Raw genomic sequence first — 27,300 nt, 5'->3', positions numbered from 1 at the left:
TAGGCAAATCACAACTTCCTCAGATTTCAAATTTCCTCATCTATAACATGAAAAGTCCTTAAACAGTTCTAGGCCTATGATCCTATGATCAGCTCCTCATTTAAACAAGCTTGGCTTAGACAATTTCCTTCTACTTTGATATTTGCTCCAACAAGGAAAATAATTAGATGAGCTAGTATAAAGTCTATCAAGTCCAGTGAAGCCCAAATATTTATTTGGAGTGATCCTGTATGGAGGATAAAATCCTACTGATCCTGTATTTAAAAGGATAAAATGCTACTTTGAAACTCTTAAATGAAGAAGACATTTTAATAGCAACTGCCTCTAACGGTATAAAAAGCAACAACTGTAACTGCCCAAGGTTAGTGGTAACCTTGAGAGTCCCACATGTGTCCCATCTGATAAAGAGCCAACCCAGATAGAGCAATGATAAATTATAGAAACAGAAGCTCCTCCTCCATCCAGTTCAGACCTACACAAAAAGACAATGATAAATTAACTGGAAACTACTTCCTGGGAAACCAGCTTGAGCTCTGATAAACACATCTGAAGCCAGCCAATGCTGTGGCCCTCTAGGTCCTCAAATTCGGCCCTTTGACTGAATCCAAAATTCATATAACAAATCGGATTTGTTCTGTAAAACTTGGACTAAGTCAAAAGGCTGCACCCAAGGATGCAGAAATCTACGTGGCCTCAAGGCTGCAGGTTCTCCACCCTTGTCCTAGACGCTATAACAGGGAACCATTGGAGTTTCCTAAATTGGTCAGACATGTCTTAGGAGTATTGTTCTGGAAATTATGTGGAGAATGCATAAGATTGGGGAGATCAAGGTGGCAAGTAGCCACTGAGGCTATTGTCAAGGGGTGATGAAAGCCTGAGCCCTTCGGGTAGTAGAGGTAGAATGTGCAAGATTCAACAACTGTTTTCAATTAGGGGGGAAAGAGTGAGAGAGGAGTTGAATAAAAAAAGAAAAATCAAAGATGACTCCAAGCTGGATGAGTGGTGCTTTCAGTCATGAGATCTGGAGGCTGTGAGGGCTGAGAAAGAGTGAATTATTTTGGACAAGTTGAGCTTGAGATATCTGACAAGTTGTTGAGTCAAGTCAGTCCAACTCTTCATGACCCTATTTGGGGTTTTCTTGGCAAAGATACTTGAGTGGTTTGCCATTTCCTTTTCCAGCTCATCTTACAGGTGAGGAACTGAGGCTGGATTTGAACTCATGAAGATGTCTTCCTGATTCCAATGTGCTATTCACTGAGCCACCTAGCTGCCCTTCATAGGGTTCCCGATAAAGATGACCAAATGGCTGCTGTGGCTGTATGTGGATTTTCAGATCAAGACAGCCCTAGAACAGCAGTCCCAGAGCCACAACTGCAGTTATTTGCATGAAAGTGATAACTCTAGGCATGGAACTGGATGAGACCACCAGGAAACATGATACAGGAGGGAGAAGAGGCCTGAGATACACATCCATTGCGAGAGGAGAGATGAATGATCCAGCAAAGTGAGAAAACAGGCAAGCAGGGTTAGTCGGAGGCAACAGTGTAACTACGACTAAGGGAAGAAAAATTCACCAGGACAAGGACTAGATGTTGAAAGGATGAAGACTGGAAAAAGACTTTTAGATTTATCAGTTGAGACCTGTGGGACCTTGGAGTGAGCAGTTCTAGTTGCAAGCCACATTGCAAGGAGCGGAGAAATGTGTGAGAGGTGAGAAAGCGGAGACAATCAGTGCAGGCTTTTTTTTTTTAAGCAGTTTTGGCTGTAAAAAGACAATGGCTTCGGGGGCGGTGGGATCCACTCAGGGTTTTTAAGGATGGGGGAGTGAGGGTCAAGGCGAGGGACTAAAGAAGAAGGAGGTAATGAATTCATGGCGGGAGAAAATCGAAGACCGGTAGAGGGTCTGCCTCAGGGAAGAGCGGTTGGGCTATTTCGTGGATGAACTCAGTTCCAAGAAGAAGTGAAGTTAAAAACTAATTATAGAACCTGGGCAGTTAACACTGGGACGGAACAGGGAGGCAGGCCCCGTCCCCTCCCCTTCTCTAACCTAGTTCCTCCTCCCTCTCCTTCTTCCCTCTCCCTTCCGCCACGGCCGGAAGCCCAGCGTCTGTCTGTATCCGGTCCGCGTTCCCCATCGTCTCCCAACAGCCTTAGGGGCAGGAGGAAACTGTCACAACCGGAAGTCTCCCAGAGGCGGGGCCGGGCGGAGCGGAGCCTTGGAGCCTGCGCTTTGGGTGGGTTGTTCCGCTCGCCATGGCTGCGTTAGGCGGCGGCGTCAGAGAACACGAGGAACCGGTATTGTTCCGCAGAGGTACCGGGCAGGTAAGAGAGCCCAGGAGTCCTCTGCAAAAGCCAGGGCTGAGTGAGGCCGAGGGGCGGAGCTGTGCCCCAGGCACAGTCTTCCCCCTTGGGGACCGACGTGCTCCATCTTCTCCCCGCATCTCGCCTCGAGGCCCCGCGGCGGAGCTGGGATTCCCTGGGCAGCGGCCGGGCCTCACCAGGCCACCCCCAGGGGAGCGCACGCCCGGGCGTTCGCTCGGAGAGCAGCCATGTCGGGGGACGCCGGGCATGGTCCGCCCCGCCGCGCGGTCAGAGTGATCTTCCTTAAGGACAAATCTGACGGTGTCGCCCCTGGGACCAACTAGGAGGCCCCCTGCCTGCTTCCCTACACCCCGCTGCCCCATAAGTGACCCTCAGTGACCTCCTGGTCCTCTTCTTGGCTCCGGGCATCCTCACTGTCCTCTGATCCTCCTCACCTCCGCGTCCTCGCTTCCTTCAGGACTTAGCTGAAATCCCACCTTCTGCAAGAGGCCTTCTCCCCTCTCCACTTCCCCTTTACACGTCCATATCTGGTGCGCTCCTAGTTGTCGGCTTGTTCTTTCCGCCCTTTAGAATGTGGACTCCTTGAGGACTGGGACCCTGTGTTTGCCTTCCTTTGTATCCCCCAGCACTTAGCTGCGGTAAACTTCCTTACCTTACAGCATCTGTATTACTGTAAGGCAAGGAAGCTTACCGTGTCCGACACATGGCATCGTAATAAATGCTTGTGGATTGCAAAGGTGGGAGGGGAGCAGCCTTAAAGAGAGGTATTTGGCTCCAGCTCCTTGGTTTCTTGTTTTATTTTGTTTTTTGGTTAGGCAGTGGGGTTAAACGACTTGCCCAGGGTCACACAGCTAGTAAGTGTTATGTGTCTGAGGCCGAATTTGAACTCAGTTCCTCCTGAATCCAGGGCCAGTGCTCTATCCACTGGGCCACCTTGGATAAGTTTCTTAATCTCAATATCCTCATCTTTCAAATGAAAGGAGAGTTGGAGTTCTGTCCAGCTGGAATCTTGTGATATTAGATACGTGCTGATTACTGTGATCTTAGAGACAGTGAATTGGTAATTACATGTGATTGTTTTGTTGCTGGAGGTGAGTTCCAGAAAAAGTAACGATTTTCCTAGTTACTTCTGTGGTAGCATTACAGCTGGAGGGAATCTTTGGGATTATCTAGTGGCCTACCACTGAAACTCCCTCCCTACCCTCATTCTTAAGGTGAGGAAAGAAAAGTGGTCATACAGGTAGCAAGTAGCAAAGGTAGGTTTTGAACCCAGGTCCTCTGACCCCACATTTTCCCTTGATCCCATCCCTTTGCTTCTGGTGAAATTTTACTCCATTAATCGTTTCTTTTCTCTCCTGCCAATTCAGCCTCTTCTCTTGCTCGTTCCCTTTCAACTACAAAAAATGTTCGGGTTTCACCTGTCTGAAAGATAAACACCTTCCTTTGATCTTAGGCTTCTTTAAGCAATTCTCCTATCTCTACTTTGATGCTGACTGTGGAAATTTTGTCATCGTTTATTTCTTCTTCAACCCCTTGGATTTTAGTTTCTGTCACCAGTGCTCTCAGGAAACTTATTTCTCCAAGGATTATAATTACTTTCTTACCTCCAAATCCTGTGACTTTATATCAGTTCTTACTTTGTTTTATTTTTCCTTTTTATTTATTTTTTTAATTATTTATTTTTAGTTTTCAGCGTTCACTTCCATAAGATTTTGAGTTTTAAATTTTCTCCTCCCTTTTCTCCCCCCTCACTAAGATGGCATGCAATCTGATGTAGGCTCAACTTTTATATAGTCATGTTAAACATTTTCACAGTAGTCATGATCTAAAGAATAATTAGAACTAATGGGAGGAGCCACTAGAAAGAAGAAACAAAACAACAAGAAAAAGAAAGCAAATATTATGCTTCCATCTGCATTCAGACTCCAGAGTTCTTTCTCTGGATATGGATAGCACTTTCCATCATGAGTCTTTTGGAGTCTTCTAAGATCCTTGCATTGCTGAGAAGAGTTAAGCCTGTCAAAGTCAGTCATCAACAGTGTGGCTATTACTGTGTACAATGTTCTCCTGGTTCTACTTATTTCGCTCAGCATCAGTTCCTAGAAATCTTTTCAGGTTTTTAAACAACATATTGTAGGGTTATGGTTCTTAATCCACCCTGCTATCCACTTCTGTTTTATGGGAGAGTTCATCCCATTCACAGTTATGATTACTATCTGTGTCTTTCTCTCCATCCTATTTCCCCCCCCTTATGCTTTTCTCTCCTTTCTCCCATTCCCTCCTTACTGGAGTTTTGTTGTTGAACACACCTCCCTTCTATCAGCCCCCTTTCTTTTCCCCCTTTTTTCCATTTGGCCAATTGTATTTTTTTAAGGACTTGTTTTCTACAGTCAGTTTTTATCCTTTTTTTCAAGTTATTGAGTCTTTTTTATACCTCTCATTTCCTTTCCCAATTTTTCTTCTCCCTCTCTTATTTGACTTTTAAAATCCTTCTGAAGCTTTTTAATGAAGGCTTTTTGGCTTACTACTTCTACCCTCTCTTTTCTATCCACTGCCCCCTTTCTTTCCCCTCCTTCCTATAGGGTAAGTTAGATTTCTATACCTAACTGATTGTTATTCTCTCTTTGAGCCAATCTGATGAGAGTAAGGTTCAAACAATGCTCATCTCCCTTCTTTCTCTCTACTGTAATAAATTTTTGTGCCTTTTCATATGATGTAATTTACCCATTTCTGCCTCCTCCTTTCCTCTTCTCCCAGAACAATTCCTTTTCACCACTTAGAATTTTTTTTATCATCACATCAAAGTCAACTTATACCCATGCCCTCTGTCTGTGTATATCCCTTTTAAATGTCATGATAATGATACAGTTCTCCGGAGTTACAAAGTGTCATCTTCCCTTGTAGGAATGTAAACTGTTTGCCCTTATTAGTAACATGGTTTGGGTTTTTTTTTTCCTGTTGCCTTTTTATGTCTCTCTTGAGTCTTGTATTTGAAGACCAGATTTTCTGTTGAGCTCTGGTCTTTTCATCAGGAATATTTAGAAGTTCCCTGTTTCGTTGAATGTCCATCTACTCCCCTGAAAGATTATGCGCAGTTTTGCTGGTTAGTCGATCCTTGGTTGTAATCAGACCTCCTTTGCCTTGTGGAATATCGTATGCCACACCCTCTGATCTTTAATGTAGGAGCTGCAAGGTCTTGCAAAATCCTGACTGTGGTTCCATGATATTTAAATTGTTTCTTTCTGGACAGCATCTTTCAGGAAATCATCAAGGAAAACTGCCCCGAAATCTTAGAACCAGAAGGTGAAATAGTCATCCAAAGAATCCACCCACCTCCTGAAAGACATCCCAAATTGAAAACGCTTCCACTTGCCCCATCCTAATTTTTAAGCAGGTGTTTTCCTCTGTTAGATTTTGTACCTCTTTTTCCTTTTGGCTCATTTTACTTTTTAAGGAGTTCTTCTCTTCAGTGAGTTTTTGTGCCTCCTTTTCCATTTGGCTAATTCTGCTTTTTAAGGAATTGGTTTTTTTTTTAGGCAGTTGGGGTTAAGTGACTCCCCCAGGGTCACACAGCTAGTAAGTGTCAAGTGTTTGGTCTGAGGCCGAATTTGAACTCAGGTACTCCTGACTTCAGGGCCAGTGATCTATCCACTGCACCACCTAGCTGCCCCCCAGGAATTGTTTTTCCATTTGGCCAGTTGTGTTTTTTTTTTAAGTGAGGCATTTGAGGTTAAGTGACTTGCCCAGAGTCACACAGCTAGGCTGTATTATGTGTCTGAGGCCAGATTTGAACTCAGGTCCTCCTGACTGCAGTGCTGGTGCTCTATCCACTTCACCACCTAGCTGCCCCCCACCACCCCACCACAGCCAATTATATTTTTTAAGGACTCGTTTTCTACAGTTTTTGTCCTTCTTTTTTCAGGCTATTAACTCTCTTGCATATCTCTCATTTCCTTTCCCCAATTTTTCTTCTACCTCTCTTATTTGACTTTTAAAGTCCTTCTTGAGCTTTTCTATTAAGGCTTTTTAGGCTTGAGACCAGTTCATATTCCCCTTTGAAGTTTTGCATGTGGGTATGTTGGCAGTGTCATCCTCTTCTGAATTTGTGCCTTGATCCTCCCTGTTCCCATAATGAGAATCTGTGGTCATTGTCCATTTCTGCTTTCTGTTTATAATGTTTGCCTATTTCCTGGCTTTTAAAGTTGAGCTTCCTGCTGGAGAGCAGAGGACACTAACCCAAGCTTCTTGTGCTGGGAGCCTGGGACGTGGTCGCTGGCTTTGTGTGTGAGCGCCTCAGGTCCTGGCAGCTAGAGGCTGTAGGTGTTTGGCAGCTTACCTGGTGCTCTTGGGTGGGGGTGGGGAGTCTGGTCCCTAGGGGAACGCCTGCTCACCCAGGCTTCTTTAAAGCACTCAAGTATTTGGCTGGAGAACTGGTGCACTTGGTAGTTTTCTGAGTTGGTGTTTACCGGGTTCCTCTGCCTATGCTGAAGCATTGGGGTGTCCTGGTGTTGGGGTTTGCCTGTTCCACCACCCTGGGGCTCAGGATCTCCTCCTGGTTTGCTGAGGTGGGGCTTGCCACCGGCTTGCTGGGATGTTTCCCTTTCTGTACTGTACCCCTTCCACCAGAGAGGGGCCTTTCTCGTTAATCCCCTGAGCTTCCTGGGCTACAAGATTGCTGTACTCTGTCTTTCTGCTGGCTCAGCTGTTCCAGGGTTTTTCCTGAGGTGATATTTTCTGGACTTTAAAGAGGTCAATAAGGAAGGGTGAGAGCAACTTACTTCATACTCCACCATCTTGGCTCCCGGAAGTTCTAGTTCTTACCTTCTTTACATCTCTGCAACATTTGATACTGTAGATCACCTTATTATTCTCTCCTTCCTTGATAACCTTGCAGTCTTGGTTTTGCCACCACTTTGAAGCTTTCTTCCCTTTTTGCCTCCTTCACAGGTTCTTTGCCTTCTTCACACTTTTTCACTTAAATTCAACAAACATTTATTAAACACCTCTTAGGTTCCTGGCTTCTGTGTTGGTCCCTGAGAATACAAAGACAAAAGCCAAACAGCTCCTGCCCTTGAGGAATTTACATTCTCCTGGGAGGAAATAACATGTACACAAATAAGTACATAATAAATACAAAGTAATTGAACTAAACAGAACATGTACTCCACATGTGGTCTGGTCAAGACAGTTGGACTGTCATCTACATATACCTGGAGCTATGCATCTCTCAGTGCAGCCTAAGATCCCATTAGCCTTTTGGCTGCCAGGTCACACAGTTGACTAAAATTAAGCTTTCAAGTTTAACAGCAGCATTTTCAGATCTTTTTTATATGTGCTGCTTTCCAGCCATACCTGCCCTGTCTTATATCTGTAAAGTGGTGTTTTGTTTTGTTTTTAGCCCAAATACAAGGCTATACATTTGTCCTTGTTACATTTCCTCTTGATTTGGCCTTTTAAAATATTTTTGAATCTAGATTCTGTTATCTAGTATGTTAGCTATCCCTCCTGGCTTTGAGTCATCTGAAAATTATCCCATGCCATCTGTCATTTCATCTAAATCATTGAAAAATGTTACTGCATACCCATCACAATTTTTGGGAGCACTCCTCTGGATACCTTCCAAGTTGATATTCAATCATTAACAACTACACTGAGCCATTAAACAAGTTGCAAATCTATCTAATTGTATTAATACCCACAATATTAGTATGAAAGGCTTTATAGAATGCTTTACTCTGTGTCCTGGCTTCCTTGACTTCCTTCAGGTTCAATCTGAAATCCCACCTTCTACAAGAAGCCTTCCCAAACTTTAATTCCGGTGCCTTCCTTCTATTAATTATTTCCTGTTTATCATGTATTTAGCTTTTTTGGTTAATAATTATTTATATGTTGTTTCCCTTAGTAGATTGTGTACTCCTCAAGGCCAGGAGCTGTCTTTTGCCTTTCTTTGTATCCACTAAACAGTGCCTAGCGCAGAATAGGCATTTAATAAATAAACATTTGTAATAGTTTATTGACTAACTTGCAAAAATCAGGATTTCTTCACATGAGGAGTATTGGACAGTTAGATGGCTCAATGGTTGGAATGCTGGCCTCGGAATCAGAAAGACCATTTTCAGATTTTTTTTCTGCCTCAGAAACTTACTAGCAGTGTGACCCTAGGCAAAGTCATTTAACCTCTCACCCTCAGTCTTTTCCTCTGTAAAATGGACTGATAATGATAGCACCTAACTCACAGGGTCATTGTGAGGATTAAATGAGATAATATATGTAAAGGACTTAGCAAACTTTGATGCACTATAAATGTGATTAATGTGCATTGTTTACCCCCTCTCTTTTTTTTTACCTAGCCTATTTCTCTTGAATAAGGCATATACCCTTTTAAAACCATAATCCAGGTGTGAGTCTCATCTCACTTCTGTGTTGCTGTTACTGAGCACATTATTTTATCTATGCTCAACTCCTGGGATCATTCAACTCAGTAACATTTATTAAAGCAAGACATGGACAACATGACATATTAGGTGCTGGGGAAGAGAGCAGGAATGCAAAACTTAGGTCAGGTCTGCCTTCACGAAGCTACTTCCTCTCAGTCACTCTCATGGAGTCCTGTTGATTGCTCCTGGTTGAGATCTCTCAGTTTTTCTTCCCCTTTCTACTCTATCTGTAACTACCCTAGTTTAAGTCCTCATCATCCTTTGGCTGGTCTTTCTAGATCTAACATCATCACTTGTGCATTGCCAGTGAATGTACACAGTTTAAAAAGTTTGGCAGGGAAAAAAATACAGAATGATAGCATGAAATAGCATGATCAAGGGAAAGTTTTTAAGGATAAGGGAACTTTAAGTATGTATTTAACAATTAATCAGCAAAGCATTTATTAGGAGCTGGCTGTGTGCCAGGGAATACAAAGAAACAAAAAAAAATACAAAAAGTCTCTGCCTTTAAGGAGTTTACAGAAAGGAAGAAATCAGTAGATTGGGAAAGATTGAAGATGAGAAATGGGAAGTAATTGATAGGGCCAGCTCCTGAAAGAAAAAGAAGAGAGGATGAGATCAAGATTAACCTTAGCAAGTAGGACTGCCTTATCTTTGTGACTAGGTAGAAAGGAAAAGGTATAGAGAGATTTGAGGTTGTGGAGGAGTGGTAATAAAATTGAGGGCCCTAACCCTAATCTGTCTTGTGAGGATGCTCACAAGAGATCACCTCAACCTTGGTAGGAGGTAGGTTCATTTGCTTGGGAAATAGGGTGGAGATTTAAGGAGAAAGTTTGAAACTGGCTAGTTGCTGTTTGGTGTGAGGGCCTGTGAAAATTTTTAATACTTTTTGTTTTTACATCACCTGCATTTCCCACAGTATTCCTTCCTCCTCTCCCAAAGAACCTTCTTTTATAATAAAGAATTTTAAAAGTGAAAGAAAAACAATGTTCAGCATAACTAACGTTACAAAAAAATCTGATTTTACACATGTTGTTCCACATGCGTGAGTACTCTGCTTTTATAAAAGAAGTGGGAGTGGCGGTGCCTAATCACATCTTTTCTTTGGGCTTTTTAATGGACCTTATGTACTTAGTTCTTTGTTTTGTTTTGTTTTAACTTCTGGTAACTTGGTAGTAGGACTAGAGAAGGCAGATGATAGAGTAGCCCAGGGTTAGAGATTAGCATGGTAAGACCAGCAGGAGATCAATAAGGGTGATGGAATCAGGTTGGACAGTGCTCTTATCGAACTGGTTAACTCTGGGGTTAAAACTGAAGGAAGAAAAAGGTCAGAATGGGACTGATTAGACTGAGAGACTAAGACTAGGGAAGGATGAAAGAACCACATATATTGGTGGAGACAAGAGTTTTAGGAAGTGGGAAAGATGGAAGGACAAGAATTTGTGATGGCTCCAAACTAAGCCATTTCTAAACCATGCCAGTATATTCATATACACTGCCTTTCCTTCCAGTCACTACCACTGCCTTTCCAACTCTGGCTCCCCTTTATATGTTTCTTTCCCTATTGCTATGTAATTTCCTTGAGAGCAGGGACTGTGTTGCTGGCTTGTATTTATATCCCCAGCACTTGGCTTGGTGACTAGCATGTAATAAATACTAATAAATGCTATTTCCTTCATTATTTGGGAGCCTGTTAACTGAAGAAAAACTAAGATTGAACCTACAGCTATAACATGCCATAAAAGACTCAATATTTGTCATGGGGCGGGCTATGCCATCGGTTTTAAACCATACTTGAATTTCATTCAGTAATTTCTGGATTATGTTGACTTTTGATATTCTTTATTTTCTTTTTCAGTTGTGGTTTTGAAGGTAATAATATAATTCATGCTTTAGTAATTTGTGCTGTCTTTTCCCCTCAGAGTGATGATTCTGATATTTGGGATGATACAGCCTTGATAAAAGCATATGACAAAGCTGTGGCATCATTTAAGGTATTAAATGCTTGTATCTTTTTTTTTCTTATTTACAATTGAATGTGTATTTGTGAATTTAAATGGAAATCTTTACTTAAAGTTTTATTGTACATACTCCATCCCCACCACTCCCCAGCTTTTTATTATAACAAAAGGAAAAGAGTGTGTACAACATTAAGTAGCTGTAGTCACCTACCTTTCTATCTAGAAGTGAGTTTCATCATCTCTTCTCCAAAACAAAGATGGCTGTTTACAGTTCATTTGGGTTCAGCTTCCTTTTTGTGTATTCTTAGACATTATTAGAGTCAGTAGTCCTACTTTTTTCATTCTGTTATTTCATATGTCTTCCCTTTTTTCTGTCTTCCTCAGATTTGTTTCTTATAGCACAATATTATTCTACTACACTCATAAATCCTGCTTTGTTTAGCCATTCTCCAGTTGATTAGTTTATTTCCATTTTTTTCCTACCACTTCTATGAATATTTGGGGGTATATAGGACCTCTCTATCTTTGTTCTCCTTGAGGATATGCCCACTAGGATCTCTGATTCAAAAGGTATAAACAATTTGATGACTTTTCCTGAATAATTCCAAATTATTTTCCGTGATACTTGATCCAATTTACAACTCTTATCAGCAGTATATTAACATGCTTGTCTAGAGCCTCTCCAATGGAATATTTCCTTCTTTTATCTTCTTTGCCGATCTGGTGGGTGTGAAGTGAAACCTCATTGTTTTAATTTGCATTTGTCCTGTTAGTGATTTAACTCAGGACCTAACCAGTTTATGCCCTGTTGCCATGGCACCTAGCAAGTGAATCACACAGCATCCAGAATTTTCAGGGTCATCTGTGTTAGTATACTTTGTCTTTCTCCTTATGGGCTTTGACATCTTACCTTTATAACTTGATATCTTTAGCAATGCTACAAAATTTCAGCATTTTCAGCCTCCTCAGGGTCAATGAACCAGTTCAGGCACTTCAGCTCTACTCTTTTTATGAAGAAGTCTCTTGGTCAGGGTAGTTTCACATACCCATGTATGATGATGATGATTATAGCAGCTAACATTTATATAGTGCCTAATATGGCCAGACCCTGTGCTTAGTGCTTTACAAATGTTATGTCATTTAATCATCACAAAAACCCTAGGAGGTAGCTGCTATTACTATCCCTACGTTTTGCTGTTTCATTTTTGGGTTTGTTTTTTTTTTTTGGATGAGGAAACTGATGCAGACGGAGTTAAGGGACTTGCCTAGGTTCATACAGCTAGTAAGTGTCTGAAGCTGGATTTCAACTCAGGGCTTCATGCCCCCTTCTCAGCTTTTGTTTATTTTTTTTTTTACACTTAATAGTATTTAATTTTTTTCCAATTACATGTAAAGATAGTTTTCGACATTCTTTTTTGTAAGATTTTTAGTTCCAAATTTTTTTCCTTTCCCTTTCCCCTCCCCAAGACAATAAGCAGTCTGATACAGGCTATACTTGTACAATCATGTTAAAACATTTCCACTTTAGTCATGTTGTGAAAGATGAATCAGAACAAAAGGGAAAAACCATGAGCAAGAAAAAAAAAAGTGAAAATAGAATGTTTTGATCTGCATTCAGACTCCATAGTTCTTTCTCTAGAGGTAGATAGCATTTTCTATCATGAGTTTTTTGGAATTATGTTGGATCCTTGCATTGCTGAGAAGAGCTAAGTCTATCAAAGTTAGTCATCACGCAGCGTTGTTGTTACTGTGTACAAAATTCTCCTGGTTCTGCTCCCTTCACTCAATATCAGTTCATGTAAGTCTTTCTAGGTTTTTCTGCAATCATCCTACTCGTCATTTCTTATAGCACAATAGTATTTTGTTACATTCATACACCACAACTTGTTCAGCCATTCCCCAATTGGTGGGCATTCCCACAATTTCTGATTCTTTGCCACCACAGAAATATCAGCTTTTGCTTAAGACTCATCATTGTTCTTTTCCCTTTGGAAGCTGAAAAACTAATGTGGCTTCTAAATTTTGGGGCCACCAGCTCAGTTCACAGCGAGTTTGTTAACCCTACGTTATCTTGTCACTAAATGTAATTAAATAGAATCAGTTACTTGAAATTGTAAAACTTGTATACATGTACTTCCTCCTTAAAGTCTTTATTTTGCTTCAAGTTTCAGCTCAGCTGCCAACTCCTTGAAGCCTTTCCACATCCCTCTTGTTTTTAGTGCTCTTCTCTCTCCTCAGATTCTCTTTTCCTTTACATATCTGTTCTATAACTCAGCCCAGCCCAACATGTACACAATGAATGCCGGCATACATGTTATATGCCCCAATAGAAAGTTAGCTCCCTCAGGGCAAAAACTTTTTTCACCTTCATACACCCAGCCTTGAACCTGTTGCCTTGCCACTTAGTAGAATAGAACTGTAGGCTCTAATAATATTGCATGTTGTGTTTTGTCACACTGTGCCACAAGACCAATAGTTTTGTTTAGCAAGTAGGGGAGGCCAGTTTGAATTAATGAAACTTGAATTAGTCAATTTTTGAAAGAAATATTCTTGCAAGTAGTGCAAGAACAGGAGAGCGGCTAGCAAAATTATTGCCAGGTAGAGAGCTTTTAAAGGATCTGTTTTATTTTTTGTGTTGATTTTCTTTTGTTGATACTTTTTTGACATAGCAAGAAGAATCCACAAGACCTAAAGAACTTTATCATGTGATAGGCTGGAAATGAGGAGAGATTTTATGTGTTAAAATGCCAAAACTTACCAATTCTACTGATATGTATTAGCCCACTCAGTGTTCTTATGGTGCAGTAATATTCCATTACAATTCATGTATCACAATTTTTCAGCCATTAATGGCATATATTTTATTTCTAGTTCTTTGCAAGCACAGAAAAATGATGCTGTTTATTTTTCATATGGAACCTGTCTTCACATTGAAATATTAACAGTTTTTAAATAGTTTAAAATATTAATTTTTGTAAATGTTCTAAAAACTCATTCCTGACATTCTCTGTCCCCTATCTGCCACCTTAACAACAGCTGAAGTGAGGGGAGAAGTGGGATGTAAAGTCTATTTTTTATTTCACTGGTTACCCCAGGAAAAGAATTCATGACATGCTGGTCAGCCTACTGATAATTAGCTGCTTCATACTTAACTAAACTGGTCTTTAGCTGGCAAAAAAAAGAAAAGGCTTGAGGCCATAACTCTTTGCTGGTGCCTGCCAGAGCTTGCTCTTCATTTTCATGATCTTTGAGGATACACAGTTGCCTTTCACACCCCAGTAAGGCATCAGAGCGTGACTTCAGTGAAAAATTAGTATGATTGGTACAACTGGTACTAATGATATGTGGAGAGTTACTCCCAGTAGGGAGCTAAAGAGAAAGGAGAGAAAGAATTCATAGAGAACGTAGCCCTAGAGGTGAGTCTCAAAATAAGGGAAGAATTTCAGCAGGCAGAGTTGAAGTTGAGAGATAGAGCAGAGATGATAGTATGAGCTAAGTTATGGAGGGAGGGAATTCATTTTATTGGGAGGGGTGTGTGTATGTATGTATGTGTATATACACATGTGCATTATGGAGTAGTGAGGGATAAGACTAGAAAAATAAGCTAGGTCTTGAAGAATTTGGGCTTTTTTGGTGGACATTGGGAAATCACAGTTTTTAAATAAAGTTTTAAATAAAGAAATGGTAAGGTCTAGGAAAGGAAAGATCAGAAAGATGTCAGGAGAGCCAAGATAGAGTAATATCATCAATAAGCCAGGAAAACAGGCTGGTAAGCAATGTGAAATGGTTGTAGTATTTAATCAGATTTATCAAACAGAAGTGGATCTAAGTAAAGGCCATTAGATATGGTAAACAAGGTAATCGATTTGAAGCTGGAAAAGACCTTAAAAGGGTCCCTCTTTTTGGACCCTCTCAATTTTATAAGTCATGTAATGGAGGCATAGATAGAGAAAAGTGAATTGTCTACAATCATACAAGGACTAGTAAAAGGTTGTTTCACTGCTGTTGAAGTGATATTCTTCATACTATACCACATTGCCTTGCCTTTAAAAGTTAACAGAGTTACTCATTCATTTTGTGGCATGTTTGAAGGCAGTAGAGTGATAGGGTAAAGAGCCTGGTTATAATGGGTTTGTGAGTAAGTGGGATGATGAAGAAGTGGAAGCTTCCTGCTTTGGGCTATAACCATTTGTAAGAACTAAGTGAGTATTGATCTATATGTTTGTAATAAATAATATGTATGTTTACTTTGATAGAATGCTTTAAAGAATGGTGAAATTTCTGAAACTTCAGACAAACAAAAGAATGCTGGACCAAAAAGAAAAAATATTAAGAACAGAAACAAGAAAAAAAGTAACCCAGCCCCATTGAAACAGGTATTTAAAAACATAAAGTTTAACTTGGCTTTTTTAATGTTACAATTTTAAGTAAAATGAATTTGTCAAAGTAGCACTCTAAATTGAGATCATGAAATGCCTTCAACTTGTGCTTAAGTTTTGTCTCCTTGCTTTTTTAGTATGTGTGCATAAAACTGTGTTGCATGAGATTTATTTTTCAAACAGCCTTAGGAAATGAACTTTTTTGGGGGAGGGGGAGTCAGTTGGGGGGTCAAATGACTCGCCCAAGGTCACACAGCTAGTAAGTGTCCACTGTTTGGTCTGAGGCTGGATTTGAAGTCAGGTCCTCCTGACTTCAGGGCCGGTGCTCTATCCACTGTGCCACCTAGCTGCCCCCTCAGAAATGAACTTCTGAATTATACTCATTATTCCTAATTAAAATTATAGAGGGCTAATTGTTTTAAGTATTTCCTGATCATATTAGACAAATATGGAGTAGATATGGATATATAATATGTATACATAAAAGTTTTTAGTAAAGTATGTTGGTTTGTTGCAGTGGAAAGTTGGTGATGCTTGTTGTGCAGTTTGGTCTGAAGATGGTAACATATATCCAGCTACTATTGCATCAACTGACCTGAAGAGAGGGACATGTGTTGTGGTTTATACTGGCTATGGAAATAAAGAAGAACAGAATTTGTCAGATCTTCTTCTTCCAAACAGCGAAGGAGTTCGTGATGAAGAACCTATACATGAAGTAAGAGTATAAATATATAGATAGAGTATTGAATTGAGAATAAAACTTGTTTCTATGTCTTTTGAAATCATCTTTTGGTAAATTCAGTTGATTGAGCTGTACCAAAAATTTTGTGAATAATTAGAGCAATGTAAGTTAATATTTTTTAAATGTCAAAGATGTAGCATTTTGGTATTAATATAGATAACATTCCTAAAATGAAGTCTATTTGCGGGGGGGGGGGGGGATAAAAGTATATATTGAAAAATAAAACCAGTTATTATCTGTATTCCTTGATATAAGCCATTCTGTATTTAGGTCAGTACCTTATTTAAATCTGTATTGCATATTTTTAAAGTTATAATTAATCTTAAAATATGCTTTACATAGCAGTACAGTTGAGTAAGTTGCCAGTCTGAGACAAGTTGTTGGTATTAAGGTCTTGTGGCTGTTATGTAACTAACAATTTATCCATACCTAGTAAAAATAACATTTTTTGTGGTGGCTATTCTTTCCAAGAATGAAAATGAAAGTCAAAGTCAGTATTCAACAGATGAAAGTGAAAAATCCTCCAGATCACCTGGAAGCAAACAGAATCGTATCAAATCCAAAGCTGCTCATTGGAATTCTTATTTCCCTCCTCCTCCACCACTTCCTCTTCCAGTGCCAGGGCTAGGCAAGGTAAGCTGCAGACTGGAAGTTACTTGGCTGTGTGTGAAACAACAAAACCTTAGACTTAGAAGATCTGTCTGGAATTTTCCTTTGAGATACAATTGTATATTTGAATATGAGTTGAGCCTCTTCCACCTGCTAGGTGGGCCTGCTGTGAAGTTAATAAGCTTAGAGAACAAAAAAGAGATTGAAGAAGGTTGTATCCCAGGACAACTAAGATGAGTTAATGAAGAAGTGGCTACTTAAGAATTATCGAGCCTAATTTCATTTATCCTTCTCTGAAGATTGTAGACAAATAGCACACCCCACCCCACCCCCTCCAGAGGGTTATTGTGAAGATCAAATACGGAAAGTATTTTTTAAAGTGTGAAAGTACTATGTGAAAGCTTGCTGCTATTATTTTAAAGCAACAGGCTCTCTCTGTGTAGTTTAGCTGTACATTAACAGTTATTTGACAGAGTTCAATGTGATCTAGTGATTTGTTCTTTAGATGAGAAGGAACTTAATATTTGTCATTTTAGCTAAGGCTATTTAGTCAGAAAGAAGCAGCTATATGGCTCAGTGGCTAGAGCATTGGGCTTGGAGTCAGGAAGACCTGAGTTCAGATATGGCCTCAGATACTTGATAGTTACTAGCTGTGTGACCCTGGGCACATCACTTAACCCCATTGCCTAGCCCCCCAAAAAAATTTTAAAAAAAGAAAAGAAAAGGGCAAACCACTGTTATCTTTGTGAAAAGAACACCATGGACAGTATAGTCCATGGGGTCATGAAGAGTCGGACACGATTGAACAACAGTGTAGCCAGACGTTTTTATGAAAGACAAAAAAAAAAAAGATTTTACAATTATGCAAGCACTCAATCTGAGGAATTTAGAGGAAAGAAAATTAACTATTCTTAATTGTCTGCTATTAGATCATTATAAAAGATTTTCTTTTACCCCTGTTATCTAGATCTAGCCAGTATTGCTTTAGGAGTGGCTTTAAATAGTAAGTGCTTAATAAATGTTTGTTGATAGTTGGACAGATTTCCTTACTGGGAGTTCCTTATATCACTGAAATTGCAAGATCATAATAAACAAACCAAAAAAAACCTTTTTGTTATGACTATTTTCATTTCATATGAAATGTGGTTATAAAATGAACTAATAATATTGTTAGCCATCCTCGGCTTGGAAGTGCTTTTTTTAATTAGATGGGCAAATCTGGGCTTGTGTTCATTTGAAATTCATCCTTTAAGGATGTACATAGTCATTTCCTCTGGATGATAATTTGACTATTAAATTAAGGCTTTCAGTGGAGACGTGCTGGTATTAGGCACACCCTTGGGTCTGTAATTATTTTAGTTATCCAAAAGTTTCAAAAGTAATCTCAGAATAAAGGCTGAGAGTGATCAATTGATCATTTCTACTCAGTAATCACACCCATTTTATTAGTGAGGTGAGATCATATGAAAATTGTAATCAAGTAGTTAAATAAAAAGTTAGAAAATTATAATCAAATGGTTAAATAAAAAGAATATTTAAATATTTGGTAGATAGACCATTTGTAAAAAGCAAAGTGGTTTATGGCTGTCTTTTTTCTGCCCTTTTATCTGCTTTTTACTTTGCTTCATTTTTGAATGAAAACAAAAACTATTTCAAAAGTTAAAAATGAAAGCAGAAAAGAGTTACCTGCCTCTTCTGAAGTGTCTGCATGGACAGGAAGCTAGATAAATGAGGGAGGGGCCTTGAGCCCAAGTTACTAATACCTACCTAGACACACTGAGAGGAATAAATGTCATTTTAGAATTGGGTTGCTCGCTGTGTGGCGCTGGGCCTGAAGTCAGGAATACCTGAGTTCATGTTCAGCCTTACTAGCTTTGTGTCCCTGGTCAAGTCACTCTGTCTGCTTTGATTTCCTCATCTGTAAAATGGGGATAATAATAACATCTACCTTCCAGAGTTGTTTTTAAGATAAAATGAGATAATGTTTGTAAAGTGCTCTGCAAACCTGAGAGAACTGAATACCATGTATTATTGTTGTTGTTAAACTTAATAAATTTCAGATGATATTAATATGAATATCATCTGAATTTTCAGCTCTTTTTGTTTTAGGACAGATGAACCCTTTTTTCATTTTGTAATTGGCAATCACTTTTCTTTTTTTAAATATTGCATTATAGCCTGGACTGAAATTCAGTGGCCCACCACCCTTCCTCACAGGCTGGCCCCCACCATTTCCTTCAGGACCACCAGTAAGTACTGATTTCAAATTAATCTAAACTCTATTCAGAAGTCTTTTCCTAAAAATTGGGATTTCATGGGTTATATTATTCAGTGAATTTAGTAAAAAAAAAAAAGCTGTTTGAATTGTTCTGGGGCCAGCTTGACTTCAAAACCATGTTTCTGCTTGGCACGCCCACCTACCTTAGATCCTTCATGCTTTCCCAGTAATCTCAAATAGGTTTGCATTTTAATGTCCTTTAATCTAAAAGAATGAATTTCTAAATGCTGGAGTGTCAGAAATAGACCAAAAGAAGTTTGGGGACAGGGAATAACATATTTCTCATATTATGCTCTGTGTGTGTGTGTGTGTGTGTGTGTCTGTCTGTGTGTCTGTGTCTCTGTCTCTGTCTCTGTCTGTCTGTCTGTCTCTCTGTCTCTCTCTGTAACCCTCTTCTCCCAAGGCCAGCGCTGTATCTGTCTGTGCTCATAAGATAATTTTTTAAATAGGGAAAACTATTCAAGCTTCTGTTCTGGATAGTTAATCATCTATCCCTTTTTTGTTTATTGTCCCTAATAATAAGTATTTTACCATTTGCAGTTGATTCCTCCACCACCTCCCATGTCTCCGGATTCTCCTGAAGATGCTGATGCTTTGGGAAGTATGTTAATAGCCTGGTACATGAGTGGCTATCATACTGGTTACTACCTGGTAGGTGATAAATCTGCTTCTTTACTTGAATACTTCTTCTGTAGTCATGTGACTTCTCTCTTTTCTGTAGCTGCAAAGAAATTTTAGTTATTCCCTGTTATGGTATCCTTTTTAAAAAGTTCCTCTTCCTAGTTATGTTTTCAAATTTAAATACTTTCAGGTTATTTTATCTCATAAATGGTTTTGCTTATTAAAAACAAAATCAATGTTATAGATACCTGTATGTTATGGCTCATTTTAAAAACACAAATAGTTTTAAATGTAAGATTAGTCAATTTTCTTAATATTTAAAATTGTTTATAGTATGGTTTTTGTTTTTTTAAGTCAAGTATAGCATATAAAGTCCTCAAAGAGCAGCGATGGGCTCCTGTGGAGCTATTGGAATGTTGTGAAAGGAGCATTCAGATATTGATGACGTAGAAGGAAAAAGGTTACTGCTATGATAATGTAAATGAGGAGAGTGCTAAAATGAAGCTGACTGCTGAGTAATTGTAATAACCAATTTCAACCCTAAAGAAAAACGAAGAAGGCGCCCCTCCTTTCTGGGAGATGTGGAGGACTGTGAATGTTTTTCATTCTTACCAGAGAGGGCCTGTAGTCGGGTGGGAGAGAGAAACAACTGTGAGGGAACAGCAAAAAACATTAGCAAATCTTACATATACTCCAATGAGTATGTACCATGCCATGTAGTACTTCCATACATTTGTCACAGGGTTTCTATCCTTCTGACATCTTACGGGTATTAAGGGGGATATTGACTGTCCTCTTGCCATTGTCACATGACCAGCTTGTCTTATCTTTCCATCTTATAATTCTTTGATGACATCTTTTACCCATGTTCTTTTTCAGAGTCCCTCTTTGGTGATGTTTTAGCCTGGTTAGACCTATCATGTGACTTGCCATTGCCCTTTGAAGAACCACTTCTAATTCTTTGTGGATTGTTATGTTCCTTATCTTGTTGCCAGATAGTACAGGGATTGGCAAACTATATATGACTGGAGGCCCAAATCTGGTCTGCCAACCTGTTTTTGTAGAGCCCACAAGCTAAGAATAATTCCATTTTTTTAGCTCATGGGCTGCATAAAAACAGGTTTCTAATTAAAAAACATTTTTAGCTCAGACAGCCTGATTTGGCCCTCACAGTGTAGTTTGGTGACCCCCAATACAGCATTGTTGTTTGTGTTTTAGCCTTTACAACCCATGAAACAAAGAAATATTTAAAATGGCCCTCAGTCTTCATGGCCTCCTTGTGTTTCTTCAGTGACTGAGATAGAGAGCAGCAGGAAAATTGGCAGAGGGTGCTAAGAATCATGCAGTTTTTAGGCTGTAAATAAACTTTAATTTGACTCTTAGCACTCTAAATATCAGATTTTTGTCCAAGGATCAAGGAATGGACTTATTGTAAGGAACTAAATCATATCAGTATTCCACTTCTGCCTACATTAGTCTGCCTACATTTTATATATCTTTCCATGTTTCTCTGAACTACTCATTCATCATTTTGTAAATTTCATTAATTTGCCACTACATTTTTCTGTGACAGTTTGTTTAGACATTTCCCAACTAACTTACACCAACTTTTATTTCAATTTTTTTTACTACCACAAAAGGTACTATTATGAATAGTTTGATATATATGCTACCTTTCTTTCTCTCTTTGACTTCCTTGGGCTTTATATCCACCAATGGGATCATTGGATCAGAGGGTTTTGTTATTTTAATCTTTTGCTTGCATAATTCCATATTAACATGCAGAATAGGTGGACCAGTTCTCTGCTCCACTAGCAGTATATTAGTGTGCTTGTCTTCTTGCAGTCCCTTCAGCATTTCTTTTGTCAGCTTTGCTATTTTTCTGGCTCACAGAGTTTTTAAAGACAAAATTGAGATAATATGTTATGAAAGTATTTTGAAAATTAGAAAGGTATGAGCATTGTTTTGGGGATTGAGAGTGTGGTCAGTCATCTGTCCTTGCAAATCAGCAACAATCCTGCAACTTTGAGAGTCTTATCTCGGGCAGAGAAGTTAAGTGACTTTCTTGAGGTCAAACCACAAAGAGTTGTCTGGAATGCAACTTGTACCCAGGTCTTCCCACCTTGAGGCCAGCTTTCTCTCACCTTTTCTACACTGTCTCTCATTACAAAGTGCAAGATTCACGGGTCAAGTCAAATACAGTTACTGAGCTGTACTGACAGTGGGTTATTTTGGTTTGGATCAAGGCACTCATTGAATCTTCTCAATTCTGTTTCATAATTAAAGAGGGAAAACCCAACAGTTTCTTATGTACTTCTGGTTCTTTTCTCAGCTGCTACACTACTAAATCAGGATACAGCAGAACCTCTGCTTTGCTGCCTGACCCGTCAGTAGGGTTGTCCAAAACAATAGCCATTGACCATGTATTTGTAACTTTTGGCTAGTGAGTTCTCCAGAGAAACCAAAAGCAAATAGGTCTGGGCTGTGCGTTAGCACTTTCTGGTGCTGCATTGCCAGATCAATGGACTTTTCTCTCATCCTTTTCTTCATATCTGCCTTTCCCATGGCACTAGGATAAATTAATTCATTTGACATTTATTAGGTGCTTCCTGTGTTCAAAGTGTTCTAGGTGTAGAGCACTGAGAACACAAGAACAAATAAGGCACAGGTCTTTCAGTGACTGACAGCATAGTTGGGAAATGACCATAAAACAAAAACAGTATCTGAATGCATTGGAGAAGTACAGATAAACATTTTGAAATGATTATCAAGTTAACAGTTTTGTGAAGACAGTGTATATTCCCTTTTTAATATTTTTGTCCCTTTTCTGCAGGGCTTAAAACAACATCAGAAAGAAGGAAGGCACCAGCACTTCAATTAAGGAGTAAGTCTGCCACTGCTACAGTAGCTGTCATCTCACTTTTCTTAAATATACCTATTTTTGTTAAGTTATACTGAAACAAATTTTGAAAAATCTGCAATTTTCCTATGCCTTATCAAAATGGGAGATTTTGAACATTTTAAACATTTTTAAAACATTTAAAATGCTCTTTTTCTTAGAGGAAAATATGATGGACCTAACACTAGATGACAACCACAACCATTAAGGATGGGACAAGGCCTCTCTCGATGTCTTGTTTACTGGATGTGTATCCAACTAAAGCAGAAATGCACAAAGAAAATAAATAAAAATATATTGAAAAAATAAAAAGTCACAGTGGGAGAGAAAAAGCACATACTGTAGACTGTGTGATTCTTTAAATACTAATGGTTTTCTTGCATTGGAGAAGCACACAGATCAATTTTTAATTCATCATGGATGAGGAGAGTACAGAATGGGCTTATCGAAGTTCGTGTTTCTTTCTCCAGATGTTGTTTCTGAGATAAAAATTCCCATCCTTCTATTTTAAAAAATGGTTTTAGCTACTTTATACTAGTGGGTAATCGATGATAAATGTTTAGTTGGTCAGTTTACATACTGTTTCTCTACAGTGAATAGCTGAATATGATAAATGATTTCTTTAATTTCCATCTGTGGAATCAATTTATAAAAAGTACACAATTATATGATATTTGCACAATAGGGGGTGGAGTGTTATGGTAGAAAGAGCATTGGATTTGGAATCAAGAACTGGTTTCAAGTTTTTACTTGTTACATACCGTGTGACTTTGGGCAAGTCACTTAAAACTTCTTTCATAAAATGCGGAGGTTGGTTTGGAAGGCCTAAGATGATCCCTTCCTGTGTAATATCCTGTGAACTTTAAATTTCTTGAAGTACAAAATAGTACCAAATCTAATGCTCATTCCACCGTATAACCTCCCATCCGCTGTGGGACAAATACTCCATAATCTCTTACTTTCTTTAGAATGACTTATACAGACAGAAATCAAAATCCCCACCTAAAACATTCAAAGTTATCTCCAACAGATAATTCCCAAACCATTTTCCAGACACCAAAAATTTTAGAAACTTTAAGGATAGATGAAGCTCTGGGTGTCACCAGAAAAACTAAGCTAGGCCTGTGGCAGAGGAAAGGAAGAATTGAAAGCCGTGGTAGGGTGAGAGAAAGTAGTAAATGGAAGAGAAGGAAAATTGAGTTTTTTGGGGAGTGGCCACCAATAAATGGACTTGTTGGTCAGCGACCTTGGTGCTTTAGGTTGCTTGCTCCCCCGCAGACCTTTTTTCATTGCAGAGAGGCTTTGGCATCAGCTTTGTTTGGTCTTCAGTTCATAAAGATTAGGAAAGAGATTTCTAATGATGTTTTCATTAAAATATACTACCCACACAAAACATGTTTCATGGAATTCATTCTAATGGGGTTTCTTCAACTACTAGAGTAAGGACTTAAATGGTAACAAAAACTGCTGAGAAAATTGGAAAGTAGTCTGTCAGAAATTGGGTTTAGACCAACTCCTTACACTGTATTTCCAAATGGATAATCTATTTCTTTCTGTCTCACACATACACACATATCCAAGCAAGGGATAGAGATTTGGAGAAGATAAAATGGACAATTTTGATTATATAAAATTAGAAAGTTTTTACGCAAGCAAAACAAATATAGCTAAGATTAAAAGAGAAATAGTTAACTTGGGACAGCTATTTGCAGCTAGTTTCCCTAATTGAGGTTTTGTTTCCAACATATATAAGAACTGATCAAATTTATAAAGTTAAGAGGCATTCTTCAACTGATAAATGGACAAATGATAATGAACAGGCAGTTCTCAAGGGAAGAAATCCAAGCTTTCCACAGCATATGAAAAATTCTCTAAATCATCAGTGATTAGAAGAAATCATAGCAACTATGAAGTTCATCTCACTCCATCATCAGATTGGCAAAATTGACCTTAAAAAGGAAATAAAAGAGGGGCTGCAGGAAAACAAGCACATCGAGGCACTGCTAGTGGATCTGTGCACTGTTCCAGCCTTTCTAGAAAGCAGTTTGTTACTATGCCCCCAAAGCTACTAAACTCTATAGGTGCATTTACTTAGAAATGCCACAACTATGGGGCAGCTAGGTGGCACAGTGGATAGAGCAGTAGCTCAGGAGGACCTGAGTTCAAATCCTGCTCCAGACACAACACTTACTAGCTGTGTGACCCTGGGCAAGTCACTTAACCCCATTGCCTGACCAAAAAAAACCACCACAACAAGGCTTGTACTCCAAGATGATCAAAGAAAGAGGATTCTTGTACAAAAATATTTTTAGCCATTGTTCTTGTAGTGGCAAAGAACTGGAGACCAAAGGAATGGGTGTATATCAATTGAGGAATGGCTTAATAAATTATACGGTATGAATTTAATTGAATACTATTGTTCTATAAGAAATGAAGAGTTTCGGAGAAACTTGGGAATACTTGCATCAGTTGATGCAGAGTAAAGTAAGCAAAATTAGAAGAGTTTGTACTATTAACAACAACATTGTAAAGAAAAGCAACTGAAAGACAACTCTGATCAATGAAGTGAGCCACCATGATTCCACCCACCTGAATGAGAAGAGGCGGACTCAAGGCTCAGAAACAGACACATTTTGGACATGTCAGTGCGGGAACTTGTTTTGCTTCACTAGGCATGTTTGTTACAAGGATTCTCTGCCCCCCACCCCCTACCCAGAACAGAGGAAAGCAGGCAAAGGAGAAGAAATAAATGGCTATTAATTGAAAATAAAAAAATAAAATAAACTTACTCAGCTATATAAGGGAGTTATTTTATCCACCTGTGCAGTTGTTCATAAAACATTAAATATAAAAGAATGAGAGCAAATTGACAGCTTGTCCCAAGACTCTTTGTATTTTAATAAACCCTTTGAAAGAGATGAGAGGAACAAGATGACAGAAATGAAAATTGCTGATATTTCTTTTTGTTAAAATCTCTTAGTTCATGGAACAGTCTCTTTAATAACTGATGATTTTGATAGTTGTTGCTTTGTAATAGTTTTTAATCTGGTAAGATGATTCTAACCATTTTTATCCTTAAAAATAAAAAAACCTTTCAATATCATTGCCTGTTTCTTTGAGATGTATTTCTCTATCCATATATAGAATTCTAGAAAACATAAATGTTTAAATTAATGTTAATATAAAGAGCATTACAAATTTTATGTGGACTTTCCAGCTGGCAACCTAGCGAGGTATATCTGTTAACTTATCCATGTCTTTTATTTGTCCCATTACAATTTGATAAGAAAATGGGCTTTTATGAACAGAATAACTGATTGCGTGTTATCTTTTCTTTCTCTATTATATTCAGGTACAAATCTCTCCCAAGGAGAGTGGTATTTTATCCTGTCCTGGTTGTGATGAACAAAGTTGGTTTTTTTCCCCCTCTAAGAAGACTTGACTGGAGAGCGCAATCTGTTGTATAATTGTTGAATATGTTCTAATGTACACAAGGTTTTTAATTTCTTAATCAGCAAAGTATATTTAGAAAAAAGGATGTTTGAATAATTGAATAAACAGCGAGAATGTGAAAGTCCTAAATGTTGAAAACTTAGTCAACTTTATTATTGATGTCAATAAAGTTTACTTTTCAGATTTTGATTTTTTAAAAAATCTATCACTATATATGCTTCAATCTAAAATCCACATTTTGAGTATAATTTGTATTTAGATATGAAAGTTGAAGTCTAAATAGTGTTTTCTGTCCCAACATTCTGTTGAAATAATTTAACTTCTGAATACTTTCTAAAATATTTTAGATTTTTATAATTCTGCTTATTTTACAATTTGAAAGTGATTTGACTCCATAAAGATTCATCCCAAAACCAGTCTCTGTGTTAGTACAAATGGACTGAATTGGGCTTAGAAGAAAGGATTCTGTAAACATTCATTAAGGACTTGGCATATGCAAGGAACTGTCCTAGGTGTTGAGAATACAAAGATGAGCAGGACAGGAACACCGACAGGATAGGCAGACTGCAAAGTGCTTTGAAACATTAAAGCAGGAACAGCAAGAAGTTCTTCTGGATAATCAGAGAAGACATTAAGCAAGAGTTGTCACCTTAACTGGGTTTTAAGATGAAGTAAAAAGGGTCTGCTAATATGGTTAACCTTCACCTGAAGTGAAGTACAGTTTGCTCACAAAAATTTAAACATACTGTTGTTGCCAAGGAAAAGTAATTTCACTTATGATACTTTTTTTTCAAAAAACCGTGATGGATTTAATTATTTCTACTTATTCCCACCCGATACCACAAATTTAATTCCATCACTGGGTCATCCAAGAAATTTACAGCCAGCTCACTGATGAGTGAAATTCTGGGCACAGGAGAAACACAAAAGTCAAAAATACTAGAAAAAATTTATATGGGATGAAGTCAGTAAAATAGTGGTGTTTAACAATGGCATGGCAAATATGTTTTTTTAAGGCAATTGGGATTAAGTGACTTGCCCAAGGTCACACAGCTAGTAAGTAAGTGTCAAGTGTTTGGTCTAAGGCTGGATTTAAACTCGGTTCCTCCTGACTTCGGGGCTGGTGCTCTATACGCTGCACCACCTAGCTGCCCCTGCAAATATGTTTTAGGGATCAAGAAGATCCTGTTGGCCAATGAAATAAATAAAAATTCATCTTTTCATTGGACAGTTATCTTTTAATTGAGATAAGGATAAAAATAATTTGCATCATTAAATGCAGAAGCAGAATAGATATGACATCTGGAGAGGAGGCATGTAGAGCAAGTTAGGCTCAGTCCTTGCTTCTGAGTAATGTATTCTTTTTTTATTGGATGAGGAAATTTCAAGGTTTCATAAATTAAGTCTAAGTAGATTAAATGCTGAGGCTATGACAACTCAAGAGATTTTGGAAGGGCATTATAGTAAAATACCAGCCATCCTTAAATCTTAGTGTATAAATCTTGCTTTTCCATTAAATGTCAAACTAAAAGCCTTTAGCATGAAAAGCAGTATCAAGTAATGTCCTGCACGTTTCACTAGTATATCCCTTTTGATCTA

The 27,300-nt window shown here is 38.5% G+C and overlaps 1 protein-coding gene across 2 annotated transcripts; it reads left to right on the top strand.

Moving 5' to 3' along the window:
• Positions 1-2,184: 2,184 nt before the first annotated feature.
• On the top strand, positions 2,185-25,884 carry SMN1 (survival of motor neuron 1, telomeric). Of its 2 annotated transcripts, none has more exons than XM_078153150.1 (9): positions 2,185-2,322; positions 10,682-10,753; positions 14,977-15,096; positions 15,617-15,814; positions 16,313-16,474; positions 18,628-18,699; positions 19,269-19,379; positions 22,183-22,233; positions 22,410-25,351. In XM_078153150.1, the coding sequence occupies exons 1-8, from the start codon at positions 2,254-2,256 to the stop codon at positions 22,228-22,230; spliced, it is 852 nt and encodes a 283-aa protein (XP_078009276.1). In that variant the 5' UTR covers positions 2,185-2,253; the 3' UTR covers positions 22,231-22,233; positions 22,410-25,351. The 2 variants fall into 2 exon arrangements, with proteins under 2 accessions (XP_078009276.1, XP_020854031.1); XM_020998372.2 differs by lacking the exon at positions 22,410-25,351 and adding an exon at positions 25,601-25,884 and having other exon boundaries at positions 2,186-2,322.
• Positions 25,885-27,300: the final 1,416 nt, after the last annotated feature.

Source organism: Phascolarctos cinereus, unplaced genomic scaffold (assembly GCF_003287225.1).
Source record: "Phascolarctos cinereus isolate Bilbo 61053 unplaced genomic scaffold, phaCin_HiC Scaffold_4;HRSCAF=312, whole genome shotgun sequence".
Taxonomy (NCBI): Eukaryota; Metazoa; Chordata; class Mammalia; order Diprotodontia; family Phascolarctidae; genus Phascolarctos; species Phascolarctos cinereus.
The sequence above is the reverse complement of the archived record's forward strand: the minus strand, read 5'-3'. Positions and strand labels throughout refer to the sequence as shown.

Coding starts and splice junctions, on each gene's coding strand:
- SMN1 (XM_020998372.2), top strand. CDS start 2,254: ATGGCTGCGTTAGGCGGCGGCGTCAGAGAACACGAGGAACCGGTATTG. Junction 2,323..10,681: donor TCCGCAGAGGTACCGGGCAG/GTAAGAGAGCCC, acceptor TTTTCCCCTCAG/AGTGATGATTCTGATATTTG. Junction 16,475..18,627: donor CAGTGCCAGGGCTAGGCAAG/GTAAGCTGCAGA, acceptor ATTGCATTATAG/CCTGGACTGAAATTCAGTGG.